The sequence below is a fragment of the Echiichthys vipera genome (genome assembly GCF_963691815.1).
Source record: "Echiichthys vipera genome assembly, chromosome: 4".
In the NCBI taxonomy this organism is placed as follows: Eukaryota; Metazoa; Chordata; class Actinopteri; order Perciformes; family Trachinidae; genus Echiichthys; species Echiichthys vipera.
In genome coordinates, this window is record NC_139829.1 from 23,373,170 (window position 1) to 23,398,544 (window position 25,375).

A 25,375-nucleotide genomic window follows, 5' to 3' on the forward strand; every position below is an offset into this window, starting at 1 on the left:
GTCTCCCTCACTCTTTTTGTTGTTCTGCAGTTTCTTGTCTGCTCTCTCAATCATGTTTTCATGCACACACACAGATGCAAACTCTCTGCACACAGCGCATGTACAAACCCAATTACACCCACAAATGTGCGCACATACACACACTTTTCTACCTTGAGAGTGAGTATGACAAGCAAACATTTACAACATGATAAAAATTCCAACACCACGTGGACTATTATTGGGCAGCACTTTTATCGGATTGTTGTGTTTCCCCCTGGGTCTGCTCTGCCAGTGTCTCATCAGCTTCAGGAGGGTCCTTCGGTCCCGGGCTGCAGCAGCAAACAAAGTAGGCTTTCTGAAGTTTCTCTACCATAAACCTCTCTCCATCTTCCAGCTCTGCATCCTCCCGCATCTCCCACCTGGAAAGCACAGAGGCAAAACGTTAGTTGTTTTTGATAACCTCTCTCCATCTTCCAGCTCTGCATCCTCCCGCATCCTCCCGCATCCCCCACCTGGAAAGCACAGGAATGAAACGTTAGTTGTTTTTGATACCAACAAACATTTCACAAATTAGGGTTAAATGAAAACACACACACAGCAAAACTAAATGTAACCTCTACAAGCTATGTTGGTGTAAAAAGATTATGTGCCCGTATCTCCCCTCCCCCTGTTTGTTTCTCACATAAAAAAGAAAGGACCAAATGCCCATAACTTGAATTCGGTTAAACTCAGAATGCAGAGTAACTCGTCCACACGTCTCTCACACACACATTGCAGACGGAAACTCTACGGTAAGTCACACTTTGAATCTTAAACTTCTCACATGAGTGTCTTCTTCTATTTCTTGCTTCATGCTGTGTAGGTCAGTTTCACAGCAGTCACTGAGTTTTGCACTCATAAACAAAACACACATTTTCAGACTTGCATGCATCCACTCACAGAGAATTAAGACCCACGGTATGTTCAAGAGAACATTAAAACAGAAAATTGAAAGAAAAGAGCATACGTTTATGCTTTGAGGTCCTATAAGGTAAAAACAGAGATTTCCATGTTTTTTTTAAATGATAAAGCAGGTTGAGGTGCTATATAAATACCGTATTTTTCGGATTAGAAGTCGCAGTTTTTTTCATAGTTTGGCCGGGGGTGTGACTTATACTCTGGAGCGACGTTTGTGTGAAATTATTAACACATTACCGTAAAATATCAAATAATAGCCCGGGCTATTATTCATCTCAGTCACGTAAGAGACTAGGCGTATATCAGCAATCGTCACACACACACATCAACCAGTCAAAATTCGGCGATGGTGGGTCATGGCAGAAGTGCATTGTGAAAAAAAAGATGCTACCTGCTAATGCTTGAGCTAAGCGGCGCATTGTCTACCTTTGGAGTTGGCGGAGTTGTTCAGAAGTGAAACCGAGGAAGAAGAGTTCATTGGATTTAGTGATTAGGAGTGACAGATTGTTTGGTAAACGTATGTTCTATATGTTAGTTATTTTAATTACTCCTACCGTAATATGTTACGTTAACATACCAGGCACATTCTCAGTTCGTTTTTTTTTCGTGTAACAACTATTAACGGAGAAATCCGGTAGAGTCGCAAATAGCCAAATGCGGCTAACACTGATTAGCTCGGGGCATCATGGTGAAGGCATTGAAACACTTTTAACCCCTAATACTGCTCATGATAACAAAAAACCTATGCAGTAGCATGATAAGAGTCCCCACACATAAAACGAAGCATCAATGGGCTCCTTCCTTTTGGATTGCATTTGCTAATTGACTTGAATGGACTTTACTCTGAGAGGAGCTGCTACCGGGGCCAGTCTGTAAGTCTTTCAAAACACCCTTTTAATAACCGGGTTCACTAACTACATTGTTGGTGCTTCGGTTAATGTGTAAGGACTCTTATCATGCTACTGCAGAGGTTTGGTGTTATCATGAGCAGTTTTAGTGATTAAAACAGCAGTTTTAATGCTTTCACCATGCTGCCCCGAGCTAATCAGTGTTAGCCGCATTACATTACATTACATTAAGTACTGTTAGGGACTGTCCGGGATATCTCTGTTAATAGTTGTTACACAAAAGAAATTGTCTCGAGGGCTTATTTGATGAGCGTATTTGCCAAAAAAGACTCTGGGATGATTTTACACCGGAATTTCACAAGTCCCTACAATGGTTTTTGTATTCTGGTAATATCATTATCTATAGAAATCATCTATGAAATTACCACTGTATGTAACACATATGTTAGATTGGAACTCAGGCACTTACATGACCCGTTCAGCTGAATTACTTAATCCAAGTTCCTTGAGTCTATACGAATATTGGCGAGACTGCTTTTTGTTATGATGCCCTAGCTCTTGGAACGTGCTACAGCACATCCTGAGATTGGACGCGCTCCCTTCACTTACAGAGTTTAGGACCTTAGATAGATAGCTGTGTTTCTAATTCTAACTGTTAGAGATGACTGTCTTTCTTGTTTCTTGTTATATGTATATTGTCATGTAATCACTTTCAAATGACTGTAACCACTGTAAATATTTATTGCCTCGTAAACTCGATGTTATTGAAAATGAGGGTAACCTCAATGTCTCTTGAGAATAAATAAAGGTAATAATAATGTATTCAAAGATGAAAGCAGATTGATATAGAATTGTGGCAAGGAATTGGACATCAAAGCTGTGATACGTGAATTATATCATGGCTTCCAACCAATCAGATTGCTTGATTCGAGCCATTCGTTTTATATTAACTGTTGAACTTCATACCAAGCCTGTTCGGGTGACTTAACTTTTAGTATTGAAGAAACCTTCCCCACATCTTGTTGCTTACCCATCTTGTTTAACCGCTGCCTGCTACAGTATGTCTCACCATCACATTTTCTAATTCTTTGAGTTCTGGAGTGAATTGAGGGCTTCAATATGAAGACATCAATGGTAGTCACGTTGTAATTCACTCTGAGTATGAAATGGACTCTCTGGACGAGAGACTGTGGTCAATCAAATCCATATGGAGAGTTGGCTGAAGGCTGTCTTTGAGCTGCCTCATCACACTCTCTCCAAAGGAGAATTATATCTGTCCGACTGCAAATGATTGCATTTTCATTGCAATCTCTGTGTCTCCTTTTATCCCAGGCTCCCTCCCCTCTGATTCCTCACTGTATCTTCAAACATGTACCATATAGTTGTGCTCTGTGCGTTTGTGTGTGTGTGTGTGTGTGTGTGTGTATGTGAGAGGCGTATGTGTGTAAGGAGGAAGAGAGGGTACAACACCAAGTATATCACGCATGGGTTTCATGCATACTAAGAAGCGGGACTCTCGATGCAAAGCCCTTTGATGAAGTTTCAGCCTTCCCTTCCCAACCACTGTCAGTGCAGTAATTACCATCTGTAAGAGGAGGATGTGTTTATGTAAATATGCAGATTTGCAAAAAGGTTTCCTCTCGTGCAGCTTCATTCTCCCTCCACATACAACTTCTGGTCACCATTTTTTATGATTTCTGGGTAATTTTTGTGTCAGTCTGGATCTCTCTCCTTACATCAACACAAAGTGAGTGGATTGTCTAAAATACAAAAGGCAGTACAAAGACAGAAGTAGTTAAGTCTGCTTCTTTGATGACTACTGACTATGTTGGAAGAAAGCAGATGACTACTAGGGGCAGATAAATTGACCCTATGTTATTTTTTCAGTGACATAAAATTAAAATCAGTTCTACTAAATAACCATTATCGGATACAAACACTCACACAAACAAAGCAATACAAATGTCACACAGTGTGCAACACAGGAGCAGGAAGGGGAGCGAGGGAGAGCAGACAGCTATAGGAACGGCGGCCAATAAAGGAGGGAGCTAGAGAGGAAGGAAGACAGGAAGGTACGCTAAAGGTTTTTCAATGTTTAATTTTCAAATAGGATTAAGCAGAATGACATTTAGCTGAAGGTTACAGGCTCAGCATTGTCTTAGCTGATATTGATATGCAGGAGGCGCCCTGCTTGTCACCGGGACAAACACCGTTGATGAATGAGAAGCCTTTCCCCAGGAAGGTGTTAAGTGCAAATTTGAAATGAGAAAGGTAGGAAGGGAGAAAAAAAAAAGAAGCACACACAGAGAGAGATTGAATTACCACAATAGTTGCCATGTATACTGTCACTAGATAATGTTGCCAAAAGTGTAAATTGTTTTGTAAAGTATAGATTGTATATTGGTTGATCTCCAGCTGAAAATGAGCTGAAAAATACACAAGGTGCTTTGCTGTGTGTATCTAATTTCAACAACTTTAACACAACAATGCCTCTTAGAAATGCATAAGTAGGCTAAAGTTGACAATAACTTCAGTCTATCCTCATTTCGGCAAGTTTTCCCCCGGAATTTACATCTTAATAAGGAGAGTCTTACCCTTTAATTCTTATGGGCTCTGCTCATTTCTCATGCATTAATACTGGAGCTGCTGACTTGGCTCTTCCTCTGAATACAGAATAGGACACACATATTAAGACTCATATATTTACAGGATTGATGCCACGGGAGATTGTCTCAGAGTGAGATGAAAAGGCTGGCTGAGATGTATTTCAACGTGAACATCAATGAAAGCTGTCCTAATCATGGGACGATGCAGGCACGAGACAGAGAGCATATATCCTGATTTTCAGCTGATAATAAGTAGTGATGTTTGACAAATTAAGAGCATAAGCCCTGCTAAGAGATCATCCGGCAATCAACTTACTTACTAAATCTTACTCAAAAGACACCACAGAGGAAACTTTGATGTTCAGCAGCTCCCAGAGACAGAGAATAACAAAAACTCTGATACAGAAAAAATATCGACATGGAGAGGGGTGAAGAAAAAACAGAGAAAAAAAGGATGAAATCAAACAGACAGAGGCACAAGTATATACTATGTGAAAGAAAGTGAGTGAGCAGAAAGACAAAGTGCCTGAAAGGTCATGAGAGACAGTGGCCAGTGGTTTCCTGTGCAGCTGTCAGTGGGATGAGTGGTTTCTCTCAGAGTGTTGTGGTGTTTGTGCTGCACTGGGTGCCCTGCCTGCTCTGCCACTGGGACCGCTGTTTGTTTAAAAGGCTCGCCTGTCAAACACAGAGCGCCACCGACAGCCAGACACTCAGCTAAATGACTCTGACAGCAGCCCTAATCAGAGGCTTCGCACATTGCCGCAGGGCCTGGAGGATCCATCATAACCAAAGCCTAAATATTTAAAGTGCTAAACTTTCCAAAGGTCAGGCCTTTCCATGCATGCCAGGGCGACATGTGTCAGAGTAGTACTAGAGAGAGAGAGAGAGAGAGAGAGAGAGAGAGAGAGAGAGAGAGAGGGAGACTATAGTTAGATTCCCTCTATAATTTTAACCCTTGTGAGAACCACTTTCAGTTTTAGACCTTGAAATCAGGTTACATTATGCACATCATTTTGACTGGTCACCATTTCAACCATCTCATTTGGGGTTAGAGTCCGGGATTAAGGTGAAAGATGAATTAGACAAGATTTCTTTTTTTATAAAAATAAGCCCTTTCTCACATCACAAAATGAGTATGCAACTGACACTCAGACTCACTCTGTCTCTGAAAAAAAGAAGAAAAAAGATAAGATGTATCAAAAGTTGCGAGTTATAAAAAAGGAGTTTCAAGTTTCTCTTCCTAGAGAAAGTCTCCGATGGTTTAACCTTTTCGTCTTGACCGCAACAAGTTTGGAAAATTAAAGCAGCTACTTCTTGTTGATGTCAGAGCTTGAGGTTGGGTGTGACGAGTAAAGGTGAGGTCAGCGGATGCATGTTATATATACATTTACTGCAGTAGGATGTGTAGAGTATACTGTGTGTGTCTCCTTCAGACCTCATGGAGCCATACTGTCTAATTTCACACTATTACACTTGGTCTTAGGTTTTACAGAGAAGCATAGTGCATGGGAATAAATCATTACACCAGCCAGAAGTTAACTCCGCCCTTAATGAAGCCTGTCCCCCCGGTTACACACACTTGGTTACACATGTTTCTTCATTTTCGTTGACCAAAACAAGACGAAATAACGTTGTTTAGTCTCGTTTAGTCACGTTATTATTATTATTATTGTGCAGTATTTCTGTTTCCTGTGTCTCGCGTCTGGGCAACGTCACTTCCTCAATCCCCCCACGCGGCATCATTTTGATTTAGTAGATGCAGCTGCTGTGGGTTAGCATTAACGACAACTAAGATAGAAACATGAGAACAAAGTCTGACACAGAGAAAGGGACCAATGGCCCGGAGCCGGAGATTGTCTTTGGGAGAAAAAGAAGAAACACTATCATAACATAGACGTGGAAAAGAAAACCACAAAATCACAGGAAAAAACACCACGAATCTTAAGAGACATCTCAGGGCATCCCATAATGAAATTTAGGTAAGTCAAGACATTAACGCAACGATACTTTCTGTTTAAGAAAGCTCATGCGACATGAGGCTACGGTTAATGTGTCGGATTTTAACGCTAGCTTTACCGTTAGCCACTGGAGCTGAAAACAAATGTGTGTGACTAAGGTGTGTGTATATTTGTTTGTGAGAGAGTGTAACGTTGGTTAACATGTGTGAGAGTGTAAAGTGGGTTTGTAGTTCCTACCTGACTGACTCACTCTATAAGTGTACTAAGCATCCCTTGTTGGCCAAATACTTTCACTAGGTCTACCATTCATGAAGCAATCACACTGAACTGAATTTGAATAACTTATTCTAGACCCGTATATGCATGTAAACAAAAGATATTTGCATGGGTTTGGCTAAAAGAAAATGTTGGTTTCGTCAATACTACAAGGTACTTTTATTCATTTACTGATTAAATATAATTGCATTACAAAAGAGACTAATATACAATTTTATTTGACTAAAACTAGACCCTGTCATAAGTCTTCGTTGACTAGAACCACACTAAAATAGTCATGGACAATTCTGACTAAAATAAGACTAAAATGCTCAGACTTTTAGTCGTCTAAAACTTGACTAGACTAAAAAGAATATAACCGTGACTAAAACTTATAAAGACTAAAATGACAGCTTGACACAAAGACTAGACTAAAACTAAAAGTAAAACAGGCCGGCAAAAACAACACGACTGCCCACAACATCTTCCTGCGAGTGTCTTGCATTTAAATGTAAGCCCCCCTTTTCCATGACAGTTCTCCTCATCTACCAGGCCCCCAAACCCAATTCTGCTTTCATCCCGGAAATGTCAAACCTCATCACAGCACTCTTTAATTCCTCTGCCAATATCATAATCATGGCTGATTTAAATATTCATGTCGACACCCCCTCATGCCACTCTGCTGCTGATTTCCTTCAGTTACTGGACTCCCTCAACCTACAACAACATGTTGATGTCCCCACACACTCCAGGGGACACATACTCGATCTTGTTATTTCAAACTCTGCCCCCATCAACAACCTATAGGTTTATGATCTTGGTGTTTCTGATCATAAGGTCATGTCAATGGAGCTGCACTTTCCGTCCCCCATCACCAAACCCAAGCGGCAGATCCACTTCAGAAACCCCAAAAAGATAAATGAGGATGCCTTGGCCCTGGAACTTCAACTCCTCTCCTCTTGCCCTACTGACTCCCTCCCTCTGTTGCTGACTCAGGAGATTCCTACAACCAGTCCCTGAGCAGTCTTCTGGACCTCCACGCCCCCTTGAAAACCAGGCCAGTCTCCTTCTCACACTCAGCACCCTGGTACACCCGCGAGCTGCAAAAAATAGAGCGCTGACTCAAGGCCTCTGGACTGACTGTTCACAAACAGGCATACAGGGAGCACAAGACGGCGTACGCAGAGGCTCTGAGAGATGCGCAGTAAAGGTTTTATTCCAACATCATCAACAATAGCCCCGGTAACAACTTTTATCAACAACAAATCACCTTCTCAAATCTCCTCCATCCTCCCACTCTGATGCCACCATGGAAACATGCAACATGCACATCACTTTTTTTTAAACAAAAAGTCGATTACCTCCGCTCACACCTCTCTACCACTGCTGTCCTGCCCTCCTCAACTACCGACCCGGGATCTGAGATTGTCCAGCCTCTCTGCACCTTCTCCGACGTCACACAGGAAGAGGTAGAGGATGTCATCAGAGAAATGAAGCAGTCCACCTGTGCTCTGGACCCCTTCCCTTCAGCCCTGCTAAAGGCCAGCCTCTCTGTCATTTCTCCGTTCATCACCAAGATCATCAACCACTCACTCCTGGCCGGCCATATCCCATCTGTGTTAAAATCTGCAGTTATAAGACCACTACTGAAAAACCCTCTCTGGATCCAGAAATCCTTTCCAATTACAGGCCCATTTCCCACTTCCATTTCTTTCAAAGGTTCTGGAAAAAACAGTTGCTGCACATCTTCAAGATAATCTCAAAGTCAATAACCTTTTTGAGAAGTTTCAGTCTGGTTTCCGCCCTGGCCATAGCACAGAAACAGCCTTGGTCCGGGTGACCAATGACCTTCTGATAGAAGCAAATACTGGTTCCCCAACTCTATTAATCCTCCTGGACCTAACAGCTGCCTTTGATACAGTTGTCCACAATATCCTCCTTCACCACCTGCAGTACACCATTGGACTCTTATACATAAGGACAACCCCCACTTCTTTTGCTTCCCTGCCAACATCCACACTGACCACCTGCCTGGAGGAGATAGAGGCATGGATGAAGCTAAACTTTCTTCAGCTGAACAGTTCCAAAACAGAGGCCATCCTAGTCGGCACACCACATCATCTACGCTCATCCATCATCACCAGTATCACCTTCTCCGGCCAAAACATCCCCCATTTCCACATCTGTCACTAACCTCGGTATTAAAATGGATCCTAAACTCTCTTTTGACACCCACATCAAACACATCTGTAAGACATCCTTCAATCACTTCAGGATAATTTCCAAACTCCGTCCATCACTCACCCTGGCAGATGCAGAGAAGCTGATGAGGGTATGCAAACACAATCACGTTACCTCCATCCTGAAATCGCTTCACTGGCTCCCTGTCCCACTCAGAATCCAGTACAAGGTCTCTCTACTCACCCACCAATGCATTCACGGACATGCCCCCCTATACCCGAAGGAACTCCTCACCCCCAGACCTCCTCATGCAGCCTCCGTTCTGGTACCTCAAACACCCTCCAAGTCCGAAGAACCTAGCTCTGCACCATGGGGGATCAGGCCTATCCTCGGCTGCTCCGAGGTTATGGAACACCCTCCCTGACCACCTGAGGGTCCTGCAGACTACAGATGCTTTTAAAAAGATTTTCAAACCTTCCTGTTCACCAAAGCATTTTGCTAAATGTCTTTCAAATGTTGTCCTTTCAACTTATTTTTCATTTTACCTTTTATTTTTATATTGTTTCTATTCTGCTCTGTAGCACTTTGAGATTGTTAAATGTAAAGTGCAATACAAATAAAATGTATATTATCATTATTATTATTACAGGAGAGAAAACAGAGTACTTCTAAGAGGTGATCGTAGACTGTAAAAGAGAAGGGGATGTGTCACCATGACGTCAACCATTGTTTTTCGGACCATTGTTATAAATATTCGAGTTAGGCATTCTAGCAAACACCATCTTGTATTTTAGACCCAGACGTGACTGTGTTTGTATGAGACGCTGGAGTGGTGTAGGAGCGAGGGCTGGATCGAAAGAATGCAGGTTTAAGGCACATCTGCATTGGCCTCACTTTCTAGGCCAGGAGATTGCCGCTTGGAGTTGACAGAAAGAATATGGCTGTTCAACAAGTAAAGCTACAATTTGTGATACAGCTATAAACTACAACAGGGATGCCCAATTCTGGTCCCGGAGGGCCACTGTCCTGCATGTTTTAGGTTTAGATAATTGTTAGACGCAGGTGTGTTCGAGCAGGGAGAAACCTAAAACATGCAGAACAGCGGCCCTCCAGAACCGGAATTGGGCACCCCTGATCTACATGGTTCCTTTAAATAAAGAAGGAGAAAGAAAGTCTTAAGTAGAGGGAGACAGACAGCAGTTATAGGACTAACTGAAAGAAAAATGAGTAGCTATATAAAAAAGGAAACAAGAAAGATGAGTTATTAATTGGGAATGGATATTGTACATCAGAATCTAGCTCAGTTAGGCAAAAGACAAGTTCACAATACAGGGCAGGGGAGGGTCATCTCTTTGACTCAATTTCCATTGAGAAATAAACATCCAATTCAATTTAGATATGTGTCTGTGCCAGGCCATGAGCAAGAGGAAGATTGTAACTGACAGCCATTGGACAGCCGGTTGGATTTGAATATTGACGAGACAGGGACTTGACAGAGGGGATTATGCTCTACCTTCTGACTTACTAGTCGCTACACTGATCCATTCTATTGTCAGATCAATTCAGTGTCAGGTCTACAGTATGTCCATGCAGTGCGGTGATGCCACTCAATATTAGACCCTACCTGAGATCCATCACAATCCAAATTGATGTCCGCTCAAAAGCTACAAGACACACACTGAATTAACGAGTACAAAGATATGCGATATCAAAGCAAATCTTTTTCAAAGTAAATATGAACAGGTACCTTTACTCTACAGCTGCTATATTCAATATAATGCACACACACACACACACACACACACACACACACACACACACACACACACACACACACACACACACACACACACACACACACACACACACACACACACACACACACACACACACACACACACACACACACACACACACACACAGCCCTTTACAAAGACTACTTGTTTGGAGGACTTTCCAATTTTGTAATGACATTTTGACTTCATACGTCAAATATACAGTAACACGCAGGTAAAAACATCTGCATAGCCCAACATTATGTTCACTACATCTTTTCGGAGTCTTGATATATCCCATTATAATGAAGCTCCACTATTGCACATTTAAGCAAGCCCATCTTACAAATGTGTTGTGTTTTCTGATGCTTTTACATTTGTGTGTGCGTGTGAATGTGTGGGTCAAATCCACAGTCTCATCCATGTCCAACCAGTCTCGTCTCCCAGCCGGCACGTACCCCCCCCCCCCCCCCATCTCGAGGGCCACCGAGAGCAGGCGTGTCATAGAGCGCCTGATCAAAGGGCCCCGGACAGATCTGTGAAGGCCCTTTGAAAGGACATCCACAGTTACACAGGCTGACACACTTGTACGTGCTTTGGCGCAGACCCACACACCCAGGCTCAGGGGCAGCACAGAGGGACACACAAACACAAAATTTCAAACAAGCTCTGGTTTAAACTCCAAATCCAAGCAATGATAAGTCCAGCACATCAGACAGCCCAAAGGGCCTTTTCCTCAAAACCACACACACAGATGCACATACACTCACCCTAATGCTGAGGAGTCCAAACACAGGGGGAGGCAGGGAAAGAGAGAAAGGACTGGAGATATGTTATATATCACTACTGAAACATAAAAGGTAGGTGTACTTTACTTATACCAAGCTTCCAGCTGATTTGAGTAATGCACTCATTGTACAGTGTGCTGAACACTTGTGGGAGCAAGAGTATTTCTGAATCTGAAGAAATATATATTGTTGCATGTTTTCTGGTATATTCTTGTATAACTATAACTAAATTGTTAAAATTTGGGTTATAATGTCCTTAATTTCAGTCCACAATTAGTATGCTTATTTACACATCAAGTTCTTGAAGGCAACAAAAAGCATATAGTACAGTAAGATACGAAACAGGTACTTAATACATTCTTTAACAAGTATAATTGAAGTATAATATTTTTTTTTCACCTGGAAAGTTGAAACTGAATGTAGGCTACTGCTAACATTAGCTGATATTAGTAAATGTAGCCAAGTAAAATGCCTATGGCCATGCAATTTTATATGAGAGCCTGCAAAACCAAATTTAGAGTTGTCCCTGAATTCATTGACTGATATGCATTCACACCATGTGAGCACATATTTCACATCCCTCTGCATGCCTGTTCCCAGCTCCTCACTATTCTCTCCAGTCATCCAGGGGAGAAGTTTGTGTAAATTTGCAGTGGCTTAATTATTGAATAATTTAGACCATGCTCCAAATTAATGTAGACATTTCCATATTAATGTGTTTGCCTACCGATTCCACATTTATTTGTACTGTGGACAGGAGGGTAGCAATTATCACAGCATATCATAGCAGTTGTGCCGGTATTTCAGACATCATTAGGCTGCTTGTCCACCGCAGTGTGACTGTGAGTACTAGTCTATTGGACACAGTTTGGTACATTCCTCAAATAGGCTCGCTGCACTTCTGTGAGTAAGATCTATCAAATATTGCTCTGGGGAGAAAAAGGTGAGGGGCCTTGTTTGTGTTTGACAAGGTGAGGTCCAATTTAGAATCCTTGCTGTTTGTGAATGTATTATTACATGCAGACAACAGCAAATAACATCTGCCAAATCCACACAGCCAACGTCTGCTGGCCAGTGCTGACTGCTCCACATAGACTCTGAGTTCTGCACATGTCCAATGGGGGTTGACAGCTCTCTGCTACTCTTATCTATCTCTTCCCCCCCTACACTTTCCCCCCACCTCACCTCACCTTTCTTTTGTTGCTCCTCAGTCTCCCGACTGTTTGGCTCTTGTTAGGAGCTTGGCTGAGCAGCCTGGCACCTTTCACTGAAACAGCACCCAAGAGGAGGCTGTGACACGGAGAAATGCGAGGATGCATTTGTGCTTATATATGTGTGTGTGTGTGTGTGTGTGTGTGACCTCTCTCACTTGAGCTACTGTAAATCATTGCAGCAAGGCCCTTTGTTAGGGAAGCCAACCACCTTGGCACTTCTCAGCCGTGTCCTGTGCATGCCTGACAACTGTCTGCAACAACTCTCAAACTCTCAACACATGGGGCACAACAATTACTTCCAAAAGAACCTAAAAGCAACTCCAAATAGATCTCAACCTTTTCATCTGATCAGAATCTATGTGTTTACATATTACATTTATGTTGTTACACTCACAGATGAGTGTATATCTGAGCATGACAGCCTATTTTTATCTACCCCATATGCTTCGTGACCACTGTCGTCCTCCTTCCATTACCTACCTCTTGTATGTAACTGCAGTAACGAGGGGAGGCTAAGTTAGTTGGGCAGTCAGTAAGTCAGTCATTCAGCCTGGCAGGCAGGTAGGCAAGTACCTGTTAACGGCTCCAGTGTGCCTGCAGGTCTCTGGGATCAAAATCTCAGCAGAGGCAATATGTCTTCCCCCATGAGCCGAAGAGAGAGAAGGGTAGAGGGAGAGAGATGGAGGGAGGGAAATAGATAAGGAAGAAGATAGAAAAAAGAGGAGATGGAAAGCAGGGCTCTTAAGACAAAGATAAAGGCATACACAATTATAAATGTGCATGCGACTACATACATAATCTCAAAGCTAAAAGATACTAAGGAAAACAAAGCCTAATAGAACAGAATGCGCAAAATATGTTTTCTGCACCACATGCCAGCACCTGCATCTTTACAGATTGATGGTTTGAGTCTATGTAAGGCTCATAACAATATGAAGTGTCCCATGATTATGTCATTGTGATTTTTTCTGAATAATTAGAGATGGTTTTAACCTGTAAGCTTTGTCCAGCCTTGGTCAACCAGTTGCTTACAAAGAACCACAGCAGTCCACCATCAGACAACACTCCAGGCTAAGATTTGACTTCATAGCCTTCTCTGCAATCTACCTGATGCTCAGTTCACCAGTCCAACCTCCTCTGCTACCAGATGATCAGCAGGCCACCCAACTTCTTGCTTTAGAGAATAATCATTAAAGCCTCTGATAACATACCCTCTTCCTCATCGTCTCGTGTCTGCGTTTGGGTTTACTCCTTTAAACTTTGTCACCAAATGCATAAAATATCATCCATGAATTAATGAACAAAGCTGATTCAAATAAACAGTCAGTAGCTTTAGATTTTGCCCTCCTCACACACACATGCACAAACAATGAGAGCAAGCATTCACTCATGCACATCTCCCCACTGAACAGCACACAGAGGGTGATAAAAAAGATGTTCGTTGTGATTTCACCTCAATGCGAGACTAGGAAATAGCCTATTACTTATTCAGTACTTTTTCTTTGTCATTTATGCATAATATAAACTGTGAAATCTACTAAGGAGCATTGAGGGTTGGGAAACTGCGACTGCTCTCAGACAAAGGCCTCACTCTTCGACATTGATCTGGCAAAACTTCTATTCAAACCCAGCTGTAGATCATTTCCATAGCCACTATGAATAAATTGCATATTTCAGCATATTCTACTTTTTAAAAGTGGATTATGTGGTGGCTTAGTTGGGTGAGTTGCTAGTACGGTTGATTTCATGGTGAGAGGTCGAGCTGAAGAACAAGCAGATATGTTGGAATAAAACTGAAGTTATTGGAACCCTGTCACACAATCAAAGACCATATTGAAGACAATGCCACAGGTCTATAGACAATATAAAATGTAACAACTATGACACAATATGCAGTTGTAAAGTTATAACAGTTGTATTTTTGGGACATGATGAAGTAATTGTGAATAAAGTCTTGGATTCCACATATAATGAAGTTTCAACAGGTGCTGTATTAACACTCTCAGGTTACTTCCCAAAAGTATTGTAACTTCATAGAAAAGCTGGGGCAAATCCTTTTGATTTTGTTGCATTATGGATAAGAATTAGTTTTTTTAATTTAGGTTAGGTTATTATATTAGGTTTAAACAGTTGCACTATATAATATCTATCAGACAGGAGAAATCATGGTGATGTAGTTATTAAAAATGTCTTCATCAGGTGAACTAGTGGGCAACCATGCATAACAACAAGGTAACTGCCATAGATTAATGGAGTTTCTCTTCCACCATACATTAAAACATCAGCAGAGAAAGAGCTCATTTGTGAAGCAAAATAATATTTGCACAGTGTTGTGGGGTATGAGCCACCAACTGACACTAGTATGTGGGGAAATCCTCACTGAGGGCGATACTGTAAATACAACAGTGTTCAGGCTCCATTCATAATGACATTATTAGCAACAGACTCCTGTGGTTTTGCTGGGCCTGCAATGAACCGATTAGTCCATTCAGACATTGATCTCACCTTACTATTATTATTAGTGTGAGTTTTAGGTTGGGGGTGCTCCATTATTGTGTATCAGATCAGGACCTTGTTCTCTTTCCAGTTCAAACAGTTCATTTTCAACCATGCTAATGGCAGTTTCAGGGGGTTAGAACGATAAAGAAATCCTTGCTGTCACCTCATTTAAAATCAAATGGCACTTAATTATAGCTGTATGTGTTTTCAAACACTTTGCATAATTTATTGTTCTGCTCCATCCTAATCTCCCGATCCTTATCGCTTGTGCTCTATTTTACCCCCTCTGTCCTTACAATAAAATTATAATGCTCCCTCTCTCAGTTTTTCTTTCTCTTTCTTGCTGCCAACAGCAGTGTGGAAGAGATAAGGACGGCGATGAAAAGACATTTTGGAGTTGTGCCTTACCTTGTAGGGATTTGATGCTGTAAAGGTCTATTGTCAACTCAGGAGAGCATACATGCAAACACTCACACACAAACACATAGCCCTCTGGCATTGTTGTGTTTCTTACAGCCAAAATACAAACATTGTCAAATTCTATGAAAAGAGCGCAGTAACATCATCATTCATTATTTGGTTTCAGGCATACATATCACAAAAAAAACCTAATGTAAGTATAACACGCCAAGGCAGATTTATGTAATGTTGAGTTTTCTTTGCTTTTCATTCGTGCTGTACAGGTCCACACTTTCGTTTGTCGCAATAATGTGCCAGAAAGTACTAAGCACATTATAGACATTAATGTACTAGTGCTGTGTAGGTCATAAAGGGAGGTGAGGGGCACTAATATGCTACTTTACTGGCTGAGGCTGCCAACATCAACACTTAATGTCAGATCACATCAGTCATTTTGTCTCTTTTGAGAGACAATGGTTAGAATTCTGCTGGCTTACCCACAACTCAATGAGAACTTGCCATGAGATTAAATCAGTGGGCAGTAAGGGCAGTACGACCGAGGCAGCACCTTCAAAAAATGTTTTTTATATAAACTCCAGATAATGTCAGGAGAATCAGGTCCAGGCATAGTTTGGCGTAAACCTTTCACACATGTACTGTAGCACACAAGAGGAGATTCTCTGTGCCAGACAGAAATATCTTGTTTGGTTAGGCAAGGGGTGGCACCTAGGTAGAATGTAAAGGAGGCACGACATGATGCAGAGTACACTGCGACCATGTGTAGTCCGTTCGTACTTTGGTCATCAACAACCGACCTTACCATTCCTTGAACTTGTTTGACGACTACTCTGAAACTATGTCTGGCATCGGCCCTTACCGACAGAAGTTCCCGAATCATGTCCGTCTCTCTGGTTAGACATGTTTGTTGCTGTCTCTGCGTAAATCACCCTTCTTCTTTACCCTTGGATGTTTGTTCTCTTCAAAGTTCGGTGAGCGTCATGATAAAAACATCAACATGACCACCCGCTCGCTGTAAATTCTCAACAAAATGATACTATTCACACATGGACTCAGTCGAAGATTACACAGACTATGCACTTAGGAGCTGGCTGTGTAAAGTCTGTTAAATGTGGGATTCAAATGCTTCAGATATCATTTGTGTTCTCACTTACTGTACAGCTCCGCCGGGTAATGTCTAGACCACTTCAGGTTTGCACTGCAAATGTTAAAGGGACTTGAATAAAAGGAATGTTATTCACCATATACAGTTAATGTAAATTCCCTAATAGATCAGTAGACTGACAACCAGTGTAGTGACAATAAACAGCACAGGCAGACTTTACATTCACTCCAAAAGTGAGAATGCACGCTTTATATAGTTAGTCATAGTGGAGTAAACATCATCTCCATCACTTTGTATTCATGGAGTATGCTGTATACTGTATAGCTGCAGCTGCTGAAGTGGGTGGTACAGTAATTGTCCAGCTGGACACTGGATCAGAAGATTTAATCCTTATAATCAGTTGATTTTTATTCACAAGTGTTAACACCATTCAACTAAATATGAGATGTAAAGAGCTAGTTTAAATAAGCAAACAGAGGCAACATCTGAAACTGTATAATTTTCACAAACTACTGATTACAAAAGCAAGTAAAAGCTCCAAATGTTATTGATTCAAATACAGTATCTCTGTCTTTCTGTACACACAAAAAACACCAAGCAGAATAAACAGGCCTAATTAATTCCAAAAGTATCTTTAGTCACCTTGGGCCAACAAATGCCTTTCATATAAGCTGGTGAAGAATCCTTTGGTGATAGATCCACACACATGAGGATAACACCTCCATCAATGAGCCTCAGTGAGGGTGAATTGAGGGGCAGATTGTGTGTATACCTAGCAAGGTGTGTATGTGGTTTCCTGCTCAACAGCCTCAGAAGCAGTAGCTGTTGCAGTGTTACCATAACTAGGTAATGGATGGAAGGAGCATGCAGTTGTGCATCCTCTCTATGGGCCTTCCATCCTGGGCTTGTCGATGGAGCAGACAGGCTGGGCTTAGTATATCACATAGATCCCATGGCTGGACAGCCCAGCAGACAGATACAAGTCAATAGGAAGGTGCTGCTTTTGAATATTCACTCTTTTGCTCTAGTGGTAGGCTGCATATTAATTGGCCACAAAAAAAGTAAAGCTGTCTTGGATGCAGATTTCTAGAGATTCCTAGAATTAGAGAGGAATGAAGAGGCAGTGTGTGTTTGTGTGTGTGTGTGTGTGTGTGTGTGTGTGTGTGTGTGTGTGTGTGCGTGTAGTGACGGTGTTGGCTTTGGGTGAGAGTTGGGGTTGAATTCTCTTGATTGAGTGATTTAACAGCTGGGTCACTTTTACAAACACAATATTGTAAGTTTAGATATACAATATTACACACAATATTAAGTCAATCTGGATTCACAACACAAAAATAAACTGATACTGTATAGTATAAACTTTGGACAGACAATGAACTACATAATAACAATAAAGTAAATTGCCTAGCCTCAGATAACCATCAATCATATACAGTACAGCCATTCCAAACATATTCCCTATAGACAAGCATAAAGATATTGCTATCGAGCTTTCAAAATGTCAGGGCAATGGAAACCCAGGCGTGGTACAATTACATAATGATTATTGCAAAAAGTTTCTCCCCCTCACTCAGCGTGGCTGTAATATGCAGTGGATGGCCATGGGGGTTCATTAGTGAGAACAGGCTGCTGTTGAAAAGCTCCAGTTTCACCTCTGATCCCGGCTAATGTGATTTGGACCTGAGATTGGTAGTGGAGAGATTAGATGCTAGCTCACCTCAGGGTGGGAACCAGAGAAGGAGACATACATCAGTGTTGTTTGCTTTCAAACTCAAACGTCTTCTCACCTCTAATTTGCTCTGAAGCATCTGCAAAAAAAAAAAAGTGTCCAGAAAGTATTTGTAGTCTAATTTATTTTCCAGCAACAGAGAATTGGTGGGGCTGAGCCGGTGCTTGCTAATCCACCAGTACATGATTCGGGCTTTCATAACAAATCAATTGGTTTGTTGTGAGTAGGGCTGGAGAACTGAGGATCAGCTACGGATGACAACTGTGTTAGCATTCTCCTTTCATTAACTCACAGCTTACCCCCATGGCACGCACTGCCTGTCGTGATGTCAGGCTACTCCTTCTTTCATTTCCTTTTCATTAAGCTTCTGCTCTCTCTGTAACTTCTTAGCCTCCATGCTTACAGCCCCTCCACCTTCGTCCATATACTCATTGTGCCCCCTCCATTATGTCTTTACCTCTTTCCTTTCCCTCATTCCTCTCTCCCCCTCTCATTAGGTCATAGTTGTGGTGATTTGTCAGAGTGGCTGTGTTGATTAATAGGCCGGCAGAGCCCCTATATTTGGGGGCTGTCAGCGGGGCTCCAGAATGCCAGGGCCGCCCTGCTGAGCTCCCTCACCACCCAGGTGGCCCCATTTGGGCTAAATGAGCTGTGAAGGGTCCCGGCTATGCCCGCCTGCCCCACACTAAGACGTTACACTCAAACACACACGCAGGCATGGACACAAAAAGGCACAAACACATGCGGGCATACACATATACACACACACACACACACACACACACACACACACACACACACACACACACACACACACACACACACACATACACGCACACACACACACACACACACACACACACACACACACACACACACACACACACACACACACACACACACACACACACACACACACACACACACACACACACACACACACACACACACACACACACACACACACACACACACACACACACACACACACACCTAAGATGCAGGCACACACGCAGGCACGCTCACGTACTCAACACCCTGGCTCTCACTGCTATGCACCCCTGCGTTCCCACATGATTTGTCACACTCCATCAATAGACAATAAGTTACTGCCACTCTCGCCTGTCAATGGGCCCTGTCTTCAGCAGACCCCTCTCCTAGTGTGGGAGGGGAGGGCTGTGGGTGAGAAAGGCTGGGACAGGGAGAAAGTGGTCAGCGTGTAGTAGTTGAGAAAGAGGAAGGAGAGGAAGGAAAAGAGAGTGAAATAGAAAAAGAGAAGAAATAGTGGTGTATGTGCAGGCAAGGGAAAATAAAGACAAGTAGATAGACAGAAAGAGGGAAAGGATGCAGGAGATATTAGACAAATTGCTTTGCTATGCACCCCACATCCCAGTGGAGGGCTTACATAGCTTGCCCTGATGCACAGGCAAGTAGCCAGGTTCAAGGGAATGGGAGTCTTAACCTGTATGTGTGTTTGTGTGTGTGTGTAGCATAACATGGTTCAGCTGCTCCAAGCCAATTGCCTGGCCTTTGAGTCAGAGGCGGGTGGTGTGCACAAATGTGTGTGAATGTGAACGTCCCTCTTTGCAAGATTATTTTTGTTCCCCCCAAAACTAGGAGGGGGAGACCTTGGTGAATGAGATCATCCTGGCACATTTTCACGTGCACACACACTCCCACTGACGTGCAAGTACGAGCACACACGCCTCCTCAATGATTCAATCTGACGATGGGTATTGGAGGGGAAACTGGAATCTGTGAAGGTCAGAAAAGTCTGAACAGTAAAATCCACCACTGCAGGCTACTGCCACTGTCTCTACTCCTACACTGTCATTATTGCTGGCCGGCTAGCTCTCATTATCAACTTACTTCATCAAATACACTTCATTATCAGCTTGTCCTTAACAGACAGATGGGATGGACCCTCCAGCAAATGACAGAGTAACTGGTATAAAGTGATTCCTTTTAAAGTCTATTCAATGAACGGGTCATAACACATATAGTCCTCTGCTATTAGTTTATCTGTGATTTACACTTGATTGGACATCTGGAGGAAGATAAAAAGTGGTATGTTTCTTCAGAAAATACAGTTTAATTGTACCAATGGCTATGCATTATAATTACATCTGAGGCGATTATAGTCATTATGAAGCCGTTATTTCTGAGACTGTTGAACATATGAAAGGCGGATGGATACACTGGCTGAATAGACAGCTGTTACTGAAGATGTAAGTAACAGACAGTCCTATCACACTGGCAATATGGACGACCATGAAATTAAGACTCAACGTATAGTAATTATAATGACAATGAGCTTTGTTCGACGTGTCAAGTATCAATCTAACACTTGCCAGGCAGCTTTCATATCATAGCTAATAGGCAGTTGGCGGGCCGGGCCGTTGCCAACCACTGAACTAAACTATTCATAAGCCGGCCCTTGTCATTGTGCTTAGCGGTTGATGTAACAGTAATACACACATCAGCTACATGTGCCCTCATGCAAATGAGTGCATTAGAGCAGACCTCAGAGAGCGGAGCGTGGCCAATAAATCCAGGGGGGGTGAGAAATGTAGCCTTTACCATGCGTGTCCAACTCCATCTATTTAACCTAATTACACACACCAAACCAGGTAATAAAAGTCTGCATGCCATCAATTCTGACATCTCATCCAGAGCACTGCAGGGAATGTCTATTAGGATCTATAAATCCTCAGGTTAGTGCTCTTCTTTAGGTGTAAAGTATGTTAAGGTGTCTTGTGTCTTTCCTGTGTGAGAGAAAGAAGTAAGTCAGTATGACTCACAAACACTTGTGCCGTGTGCATGTAGGTGCATACTTCTGTGTGTCTTTTTAACTATATCTGCTGGTACTATACTGGAGTACACAAGGGAGTGAACACACCCACCTGTGTGCAGCTGAGTTGTAAGTCAGCTTCAAGATGCAGGAGATGCCAAAGGAAAAGATGAACCCAACGGAGTTCAAACATCACTATTCTCTTTGTTGGCCCTAATCCAAAGTGAAAAGACAACCAATAACAATAAGAACTAATAGCTGCTTCAGACAGCAGTAAAACATGTGAGCAATCCTGGTTGCGGCTGGCTGTTTTTCCTACCCCTGGTGTTTCACGCCACTTGCTGACAGGCCTGTCTGTCACGCCTAAGGCCGGGCGGAAGGTGGCTGCAGGTACTTTCACTTTCCAGCGTCACGCCTTGCAATTGGTTAAAGAAAACAGCACATAGTTACTGAATGGCCATAGTCAGTGTTTTAGCCATAGGTGGGGGGAGATAAATACATGTGGTCACAGTAGCTGCACTCGCACCCTCTTTGCCTTTGTCAGCAGCGCACCTGAGCTACACCTGACCCCTACACCACCCATGGATGTGGATCTATGAAAGAAAGGATAAAGTTGTGAGGTGAAGCAAGGCAGAAAGGGAAGGATGAAAGACAAATTGTTGAGAGGTGATGAGTCCTATTGTTGGAAAATGTAGGTGTGAACCATTTCAACTTTTCAGCTCTCTGGTTAATTGGTACAATAAGGATCAATCAATCATGTTAGAGTGACAGTATTATTGCGTTAACATGATTAGGTATACTGGCTATTGGATGAGTAAAAGGAGCTCATAAAGTAAAAGAAGCATGGATAAAAGAGATATAAATATTTAGGAGATGACTACAACTACTATACAGCAGCTGTACAGCCGAACTGAAGAGTAATATCAGCTACTGATATTTACTGATAATGGAAAACACAAGTCTCTCTCTCTCTCTTTCGCTCATTATTTTGATGGCATACCATCTACCGAGTCTGCATCTGAATTTTCAGCTCCCTGAGAAAAAAAGGAAAAAAAATAAATAAAAGGATCACCACACCTGGATTTCCACTCCAGGATGTCATCCATGGAATTCAGCAGAAAAGCTAATCCATCAAACTCTGTAAAAAGAACGGTGTGGGTGTGTGTATTTTCTATTAAAAAGGATTACTCCATTACCAAAACAGACCCGGTTTGAAAAACCAGCTCAGAATATACGGTTTGGTAAATTGATTTATGACTGATTTATCTCACATAAGCCTAAGAATGTTGGTGTTTGGATAAGTGCAGGGCATTGTGTTACAAACAATTACTGTTTCATATAGCTGGCAAAAAGATGGTGCATTCGCAGCAGCTGGTGTCAGAACATCAGGCAGTTGTGGCCCCTGTCAATGTAGGAAACGCTTAACGGTTGGGATTGATAGAGGAGTTTGCACAAATACAAAGATTTAAAAACAGAGACACTCAAGCAACATATACAGTATTCATGATTATACACACTACGCACAATACCAGTAAAATGGCGATTTGCTGTTGGTTTATGAAGATTATGCTCTTCTTCACTGTCACATTGTGCCTTGACTCTCTACAGAGTATCCAGCTTCAAAGCTACCCCAGTGCAATTGTTGTCTTAGTCACCTATTATAAACAACACATTTTTAGAGAAAAGGCTGTTATTGTTCAAAAGTGTGGCACAAATGGCTTTGTAACGTTACTGTATGCCTTTCTTCAATGCAACCCATACAGGAACCTGAAAGCTCTTGCCAATTGAAGTTCTGCTTTCATCCAGCACAAAAGCCATGTTTGCGATTGAGCTCTGGTGCTATACCTTTTCTCGCCTTTACCCCCACCCTCTCCGCCTTGTTTCATATGAGTGCAAAGCCACAATGGCTTGAGTAATGGGTCCAAAATGCCTTCCCTGAACAAAATCACTGTTTTTGTGGGTCATGTACAGGTAACTTTTTAACAACTTGAGCAGACGGTTATTCTCTCTCTCTCTCTCTCTCTCTCTCTCTCTCTCTCTCTCATAGTAAAACCATTCTGCAGTCACAGGCCCCATTATTTAGCCTGGCTCAATGCAACAAAAACACACGAGTGAGAAAAATAAGAGAGAAACAGTGGAAAACACAGGGGGAGCGAACACAGGTCAACCACAGCTTTTTCTTGTTTGAAAATGTCAACATCAAAGAGAAGCTTCTCTCCATCGGTGGGGGCGTGCTGATGGGCCGAGGATGTTTCTCTGCAGCAGAATGAAGTAGGGTCCAAAGCCAAACCAAGAGCGATCTAAAATAGCCCGGTGACTGGGTGGTAATGGCCTCAACATCTTATATGAATTGAAGCCGCATGCTTTTAGTGCCCAGCGGCTGGCCTTGTTTCTTGCATTACACTATAACTAGGATGTATGTAGGGAGAAAAGTGCTTGAGTGTCACATTGGCTCAAAAGTTGTGAGTAGAAAGTTTGTTTTAATTTGGCATCTTAATGACAGACATATGATAAAACTTAAATTATTGATCTTTCTGTTTTCTCTCACTGTCTTTAATAGCTGTAAATGGACCCAAGACACTGCCTGCTAAGCCATACTCTCCACATCTGATCCTTTGAATGCATTTTTCTATTACATATGTAAGCATGTAGTGGATGCAAGCACTGTGTGTACATTTGCGCATGTTTAGAAGCGTGGGCAGGCTGCAGACAGTAGCCACTGGGAAATCAAGGAGCACTTTGTCATGCATCCTTAAATGTGTGACACTACGTCTCATGAGACGGTGCCTGATTGGTCTACGAGGCATCGAAGAATGACGGGTGAGTGATGGCCTCTAGGGGATAATAGAGTGTGTGTGAGTTGTGTGTGCGCGTTGGCTGGAGTTAGAGACACAGGACAGCGCGGTGACATGTCTGGGTGGCACCCTGTCAAAACCAGCTGGCAACGTGTCGTAATGCTGCCATCAGGGAGTCATATGCCACTCCAGTCTCAGTTTTCAAAATTCACATGGTCTTAACCCATATGTGAACTCCATTGAAATAAAAAGGGTTTTTCATCCACCCATTACTCTTCATAGTGATTTGTTGTACCAAATATAGAATATTGAACACATGTCCATCAAATCAAACTTAAACATATGTGCACCTACCAAAAACCTTTCATATTTTACATTTAGCCACTTTAGAGGTCCCATTTATGTTAATTTTCAGGTTCATACTTGCATTTTGAGTTTCTTCTAAGTAAACAAAGAACTTTTTGTTTTGTTTTTTTAAAAAGAAGCATTACTGTAACTATCAAACTAAAGGCGTGCTGTAAAATGAATCTCAATGTAGGTTGTCTCAGTGGACTTATTGTACTGATGTGTAGGATATATTTTTTGCTGAAGTATACCTATTTTACTGTTACTGCTATACTTCATTTTCTAAAAATATTTTGACACCCTGCAGAGAACAGGTGTGAGTTGTTGGATTCAGCTTTTGGTTATACAGGTACACACACAGTAGCCAAGTGATTACTATGACAACAAAAACACACGGAGAAAGGCAGCAATCAAGTGTAAAAAAAAAAAAAGGGGGAAAAAGCAGTTCTGTCAGTCCATTTGTTGTAAATAAATTTCATCAAAAAATATCAAGACTTTTTTCCTGAATAGGTTTTGGGAAACAAACAGATCACCAAACTGAAATTCAGTGCACCTGTTTCCTCTTATGAGTCCTCTAGAAATAAAGCCCTAAATTCTCATCGTGTGTGTGTGTGTGTGTGTGTGTGTGTGTGTGTGTGTGTGTGTGTGTGTGTGTGTGTGTGTGGGGGGGGGGGGGGTGTGTGGGGGTGTGTGTGTATAATGTCCTGACCCTTTTACAATTACAGTATTGGATTAAGCTCATAGTTGTTTTTAATGCAGGAAAAAACAGAAGCAGCAGTTACACCCACTACCGTATGAATCATGTCCAGCTGCTGTAAAGAAGAGCTGAAATACAAAACCAACAGGGGGCAGGCCTTATTACCAAGCATGCCCCTCATATTTACTATCTCTTAATAAGCTACTGACATAGAGCAGACAATGGAATGTTAATTTTGCCTTTATTTTAACTCGGTTGGGATGTTGTATTTTCTTCAGCCGATAAGGACTGGCATGGAGTGTGTGAGTGTTTAACTTTGTCTACCTGGTCTCTGGTTCTGATCGATGTTACCATCTTTTACCACCCGAGAGATGGAGAGAGAGAGAGAAAGGGGGAGAGAGAGAGAGGAGGAGGATTTACGCTGGCACCGCAT

The 25,375-nt window shown here is 42.2% G+C and overlaps 1 protein-coding gene across 1 annotated transcript in view; it reads right to left on the bottom strand.

The window, feature by feature from the left end:
- Positions 1-217: 217 nt before the first annotated feature.
- kiaa0825 (KIAA0825 ortholog) overlaps positions 218-25,375 on the bottom strand; it is a gene marked incomplete at its 3' end in the record, with an annotated part of 123,142 nt that continues 97,984 nt past the window's right edge. Inside the window, exon 23 of the mRNA XM_083911663.1 lies at positions 218-401. Within this exon, the coding sequence (XP_083767789.1) occupies positions 218-401 (184 nt within the window). The remainder of the gene's footprint in view (positions 402-25,375) is intronic.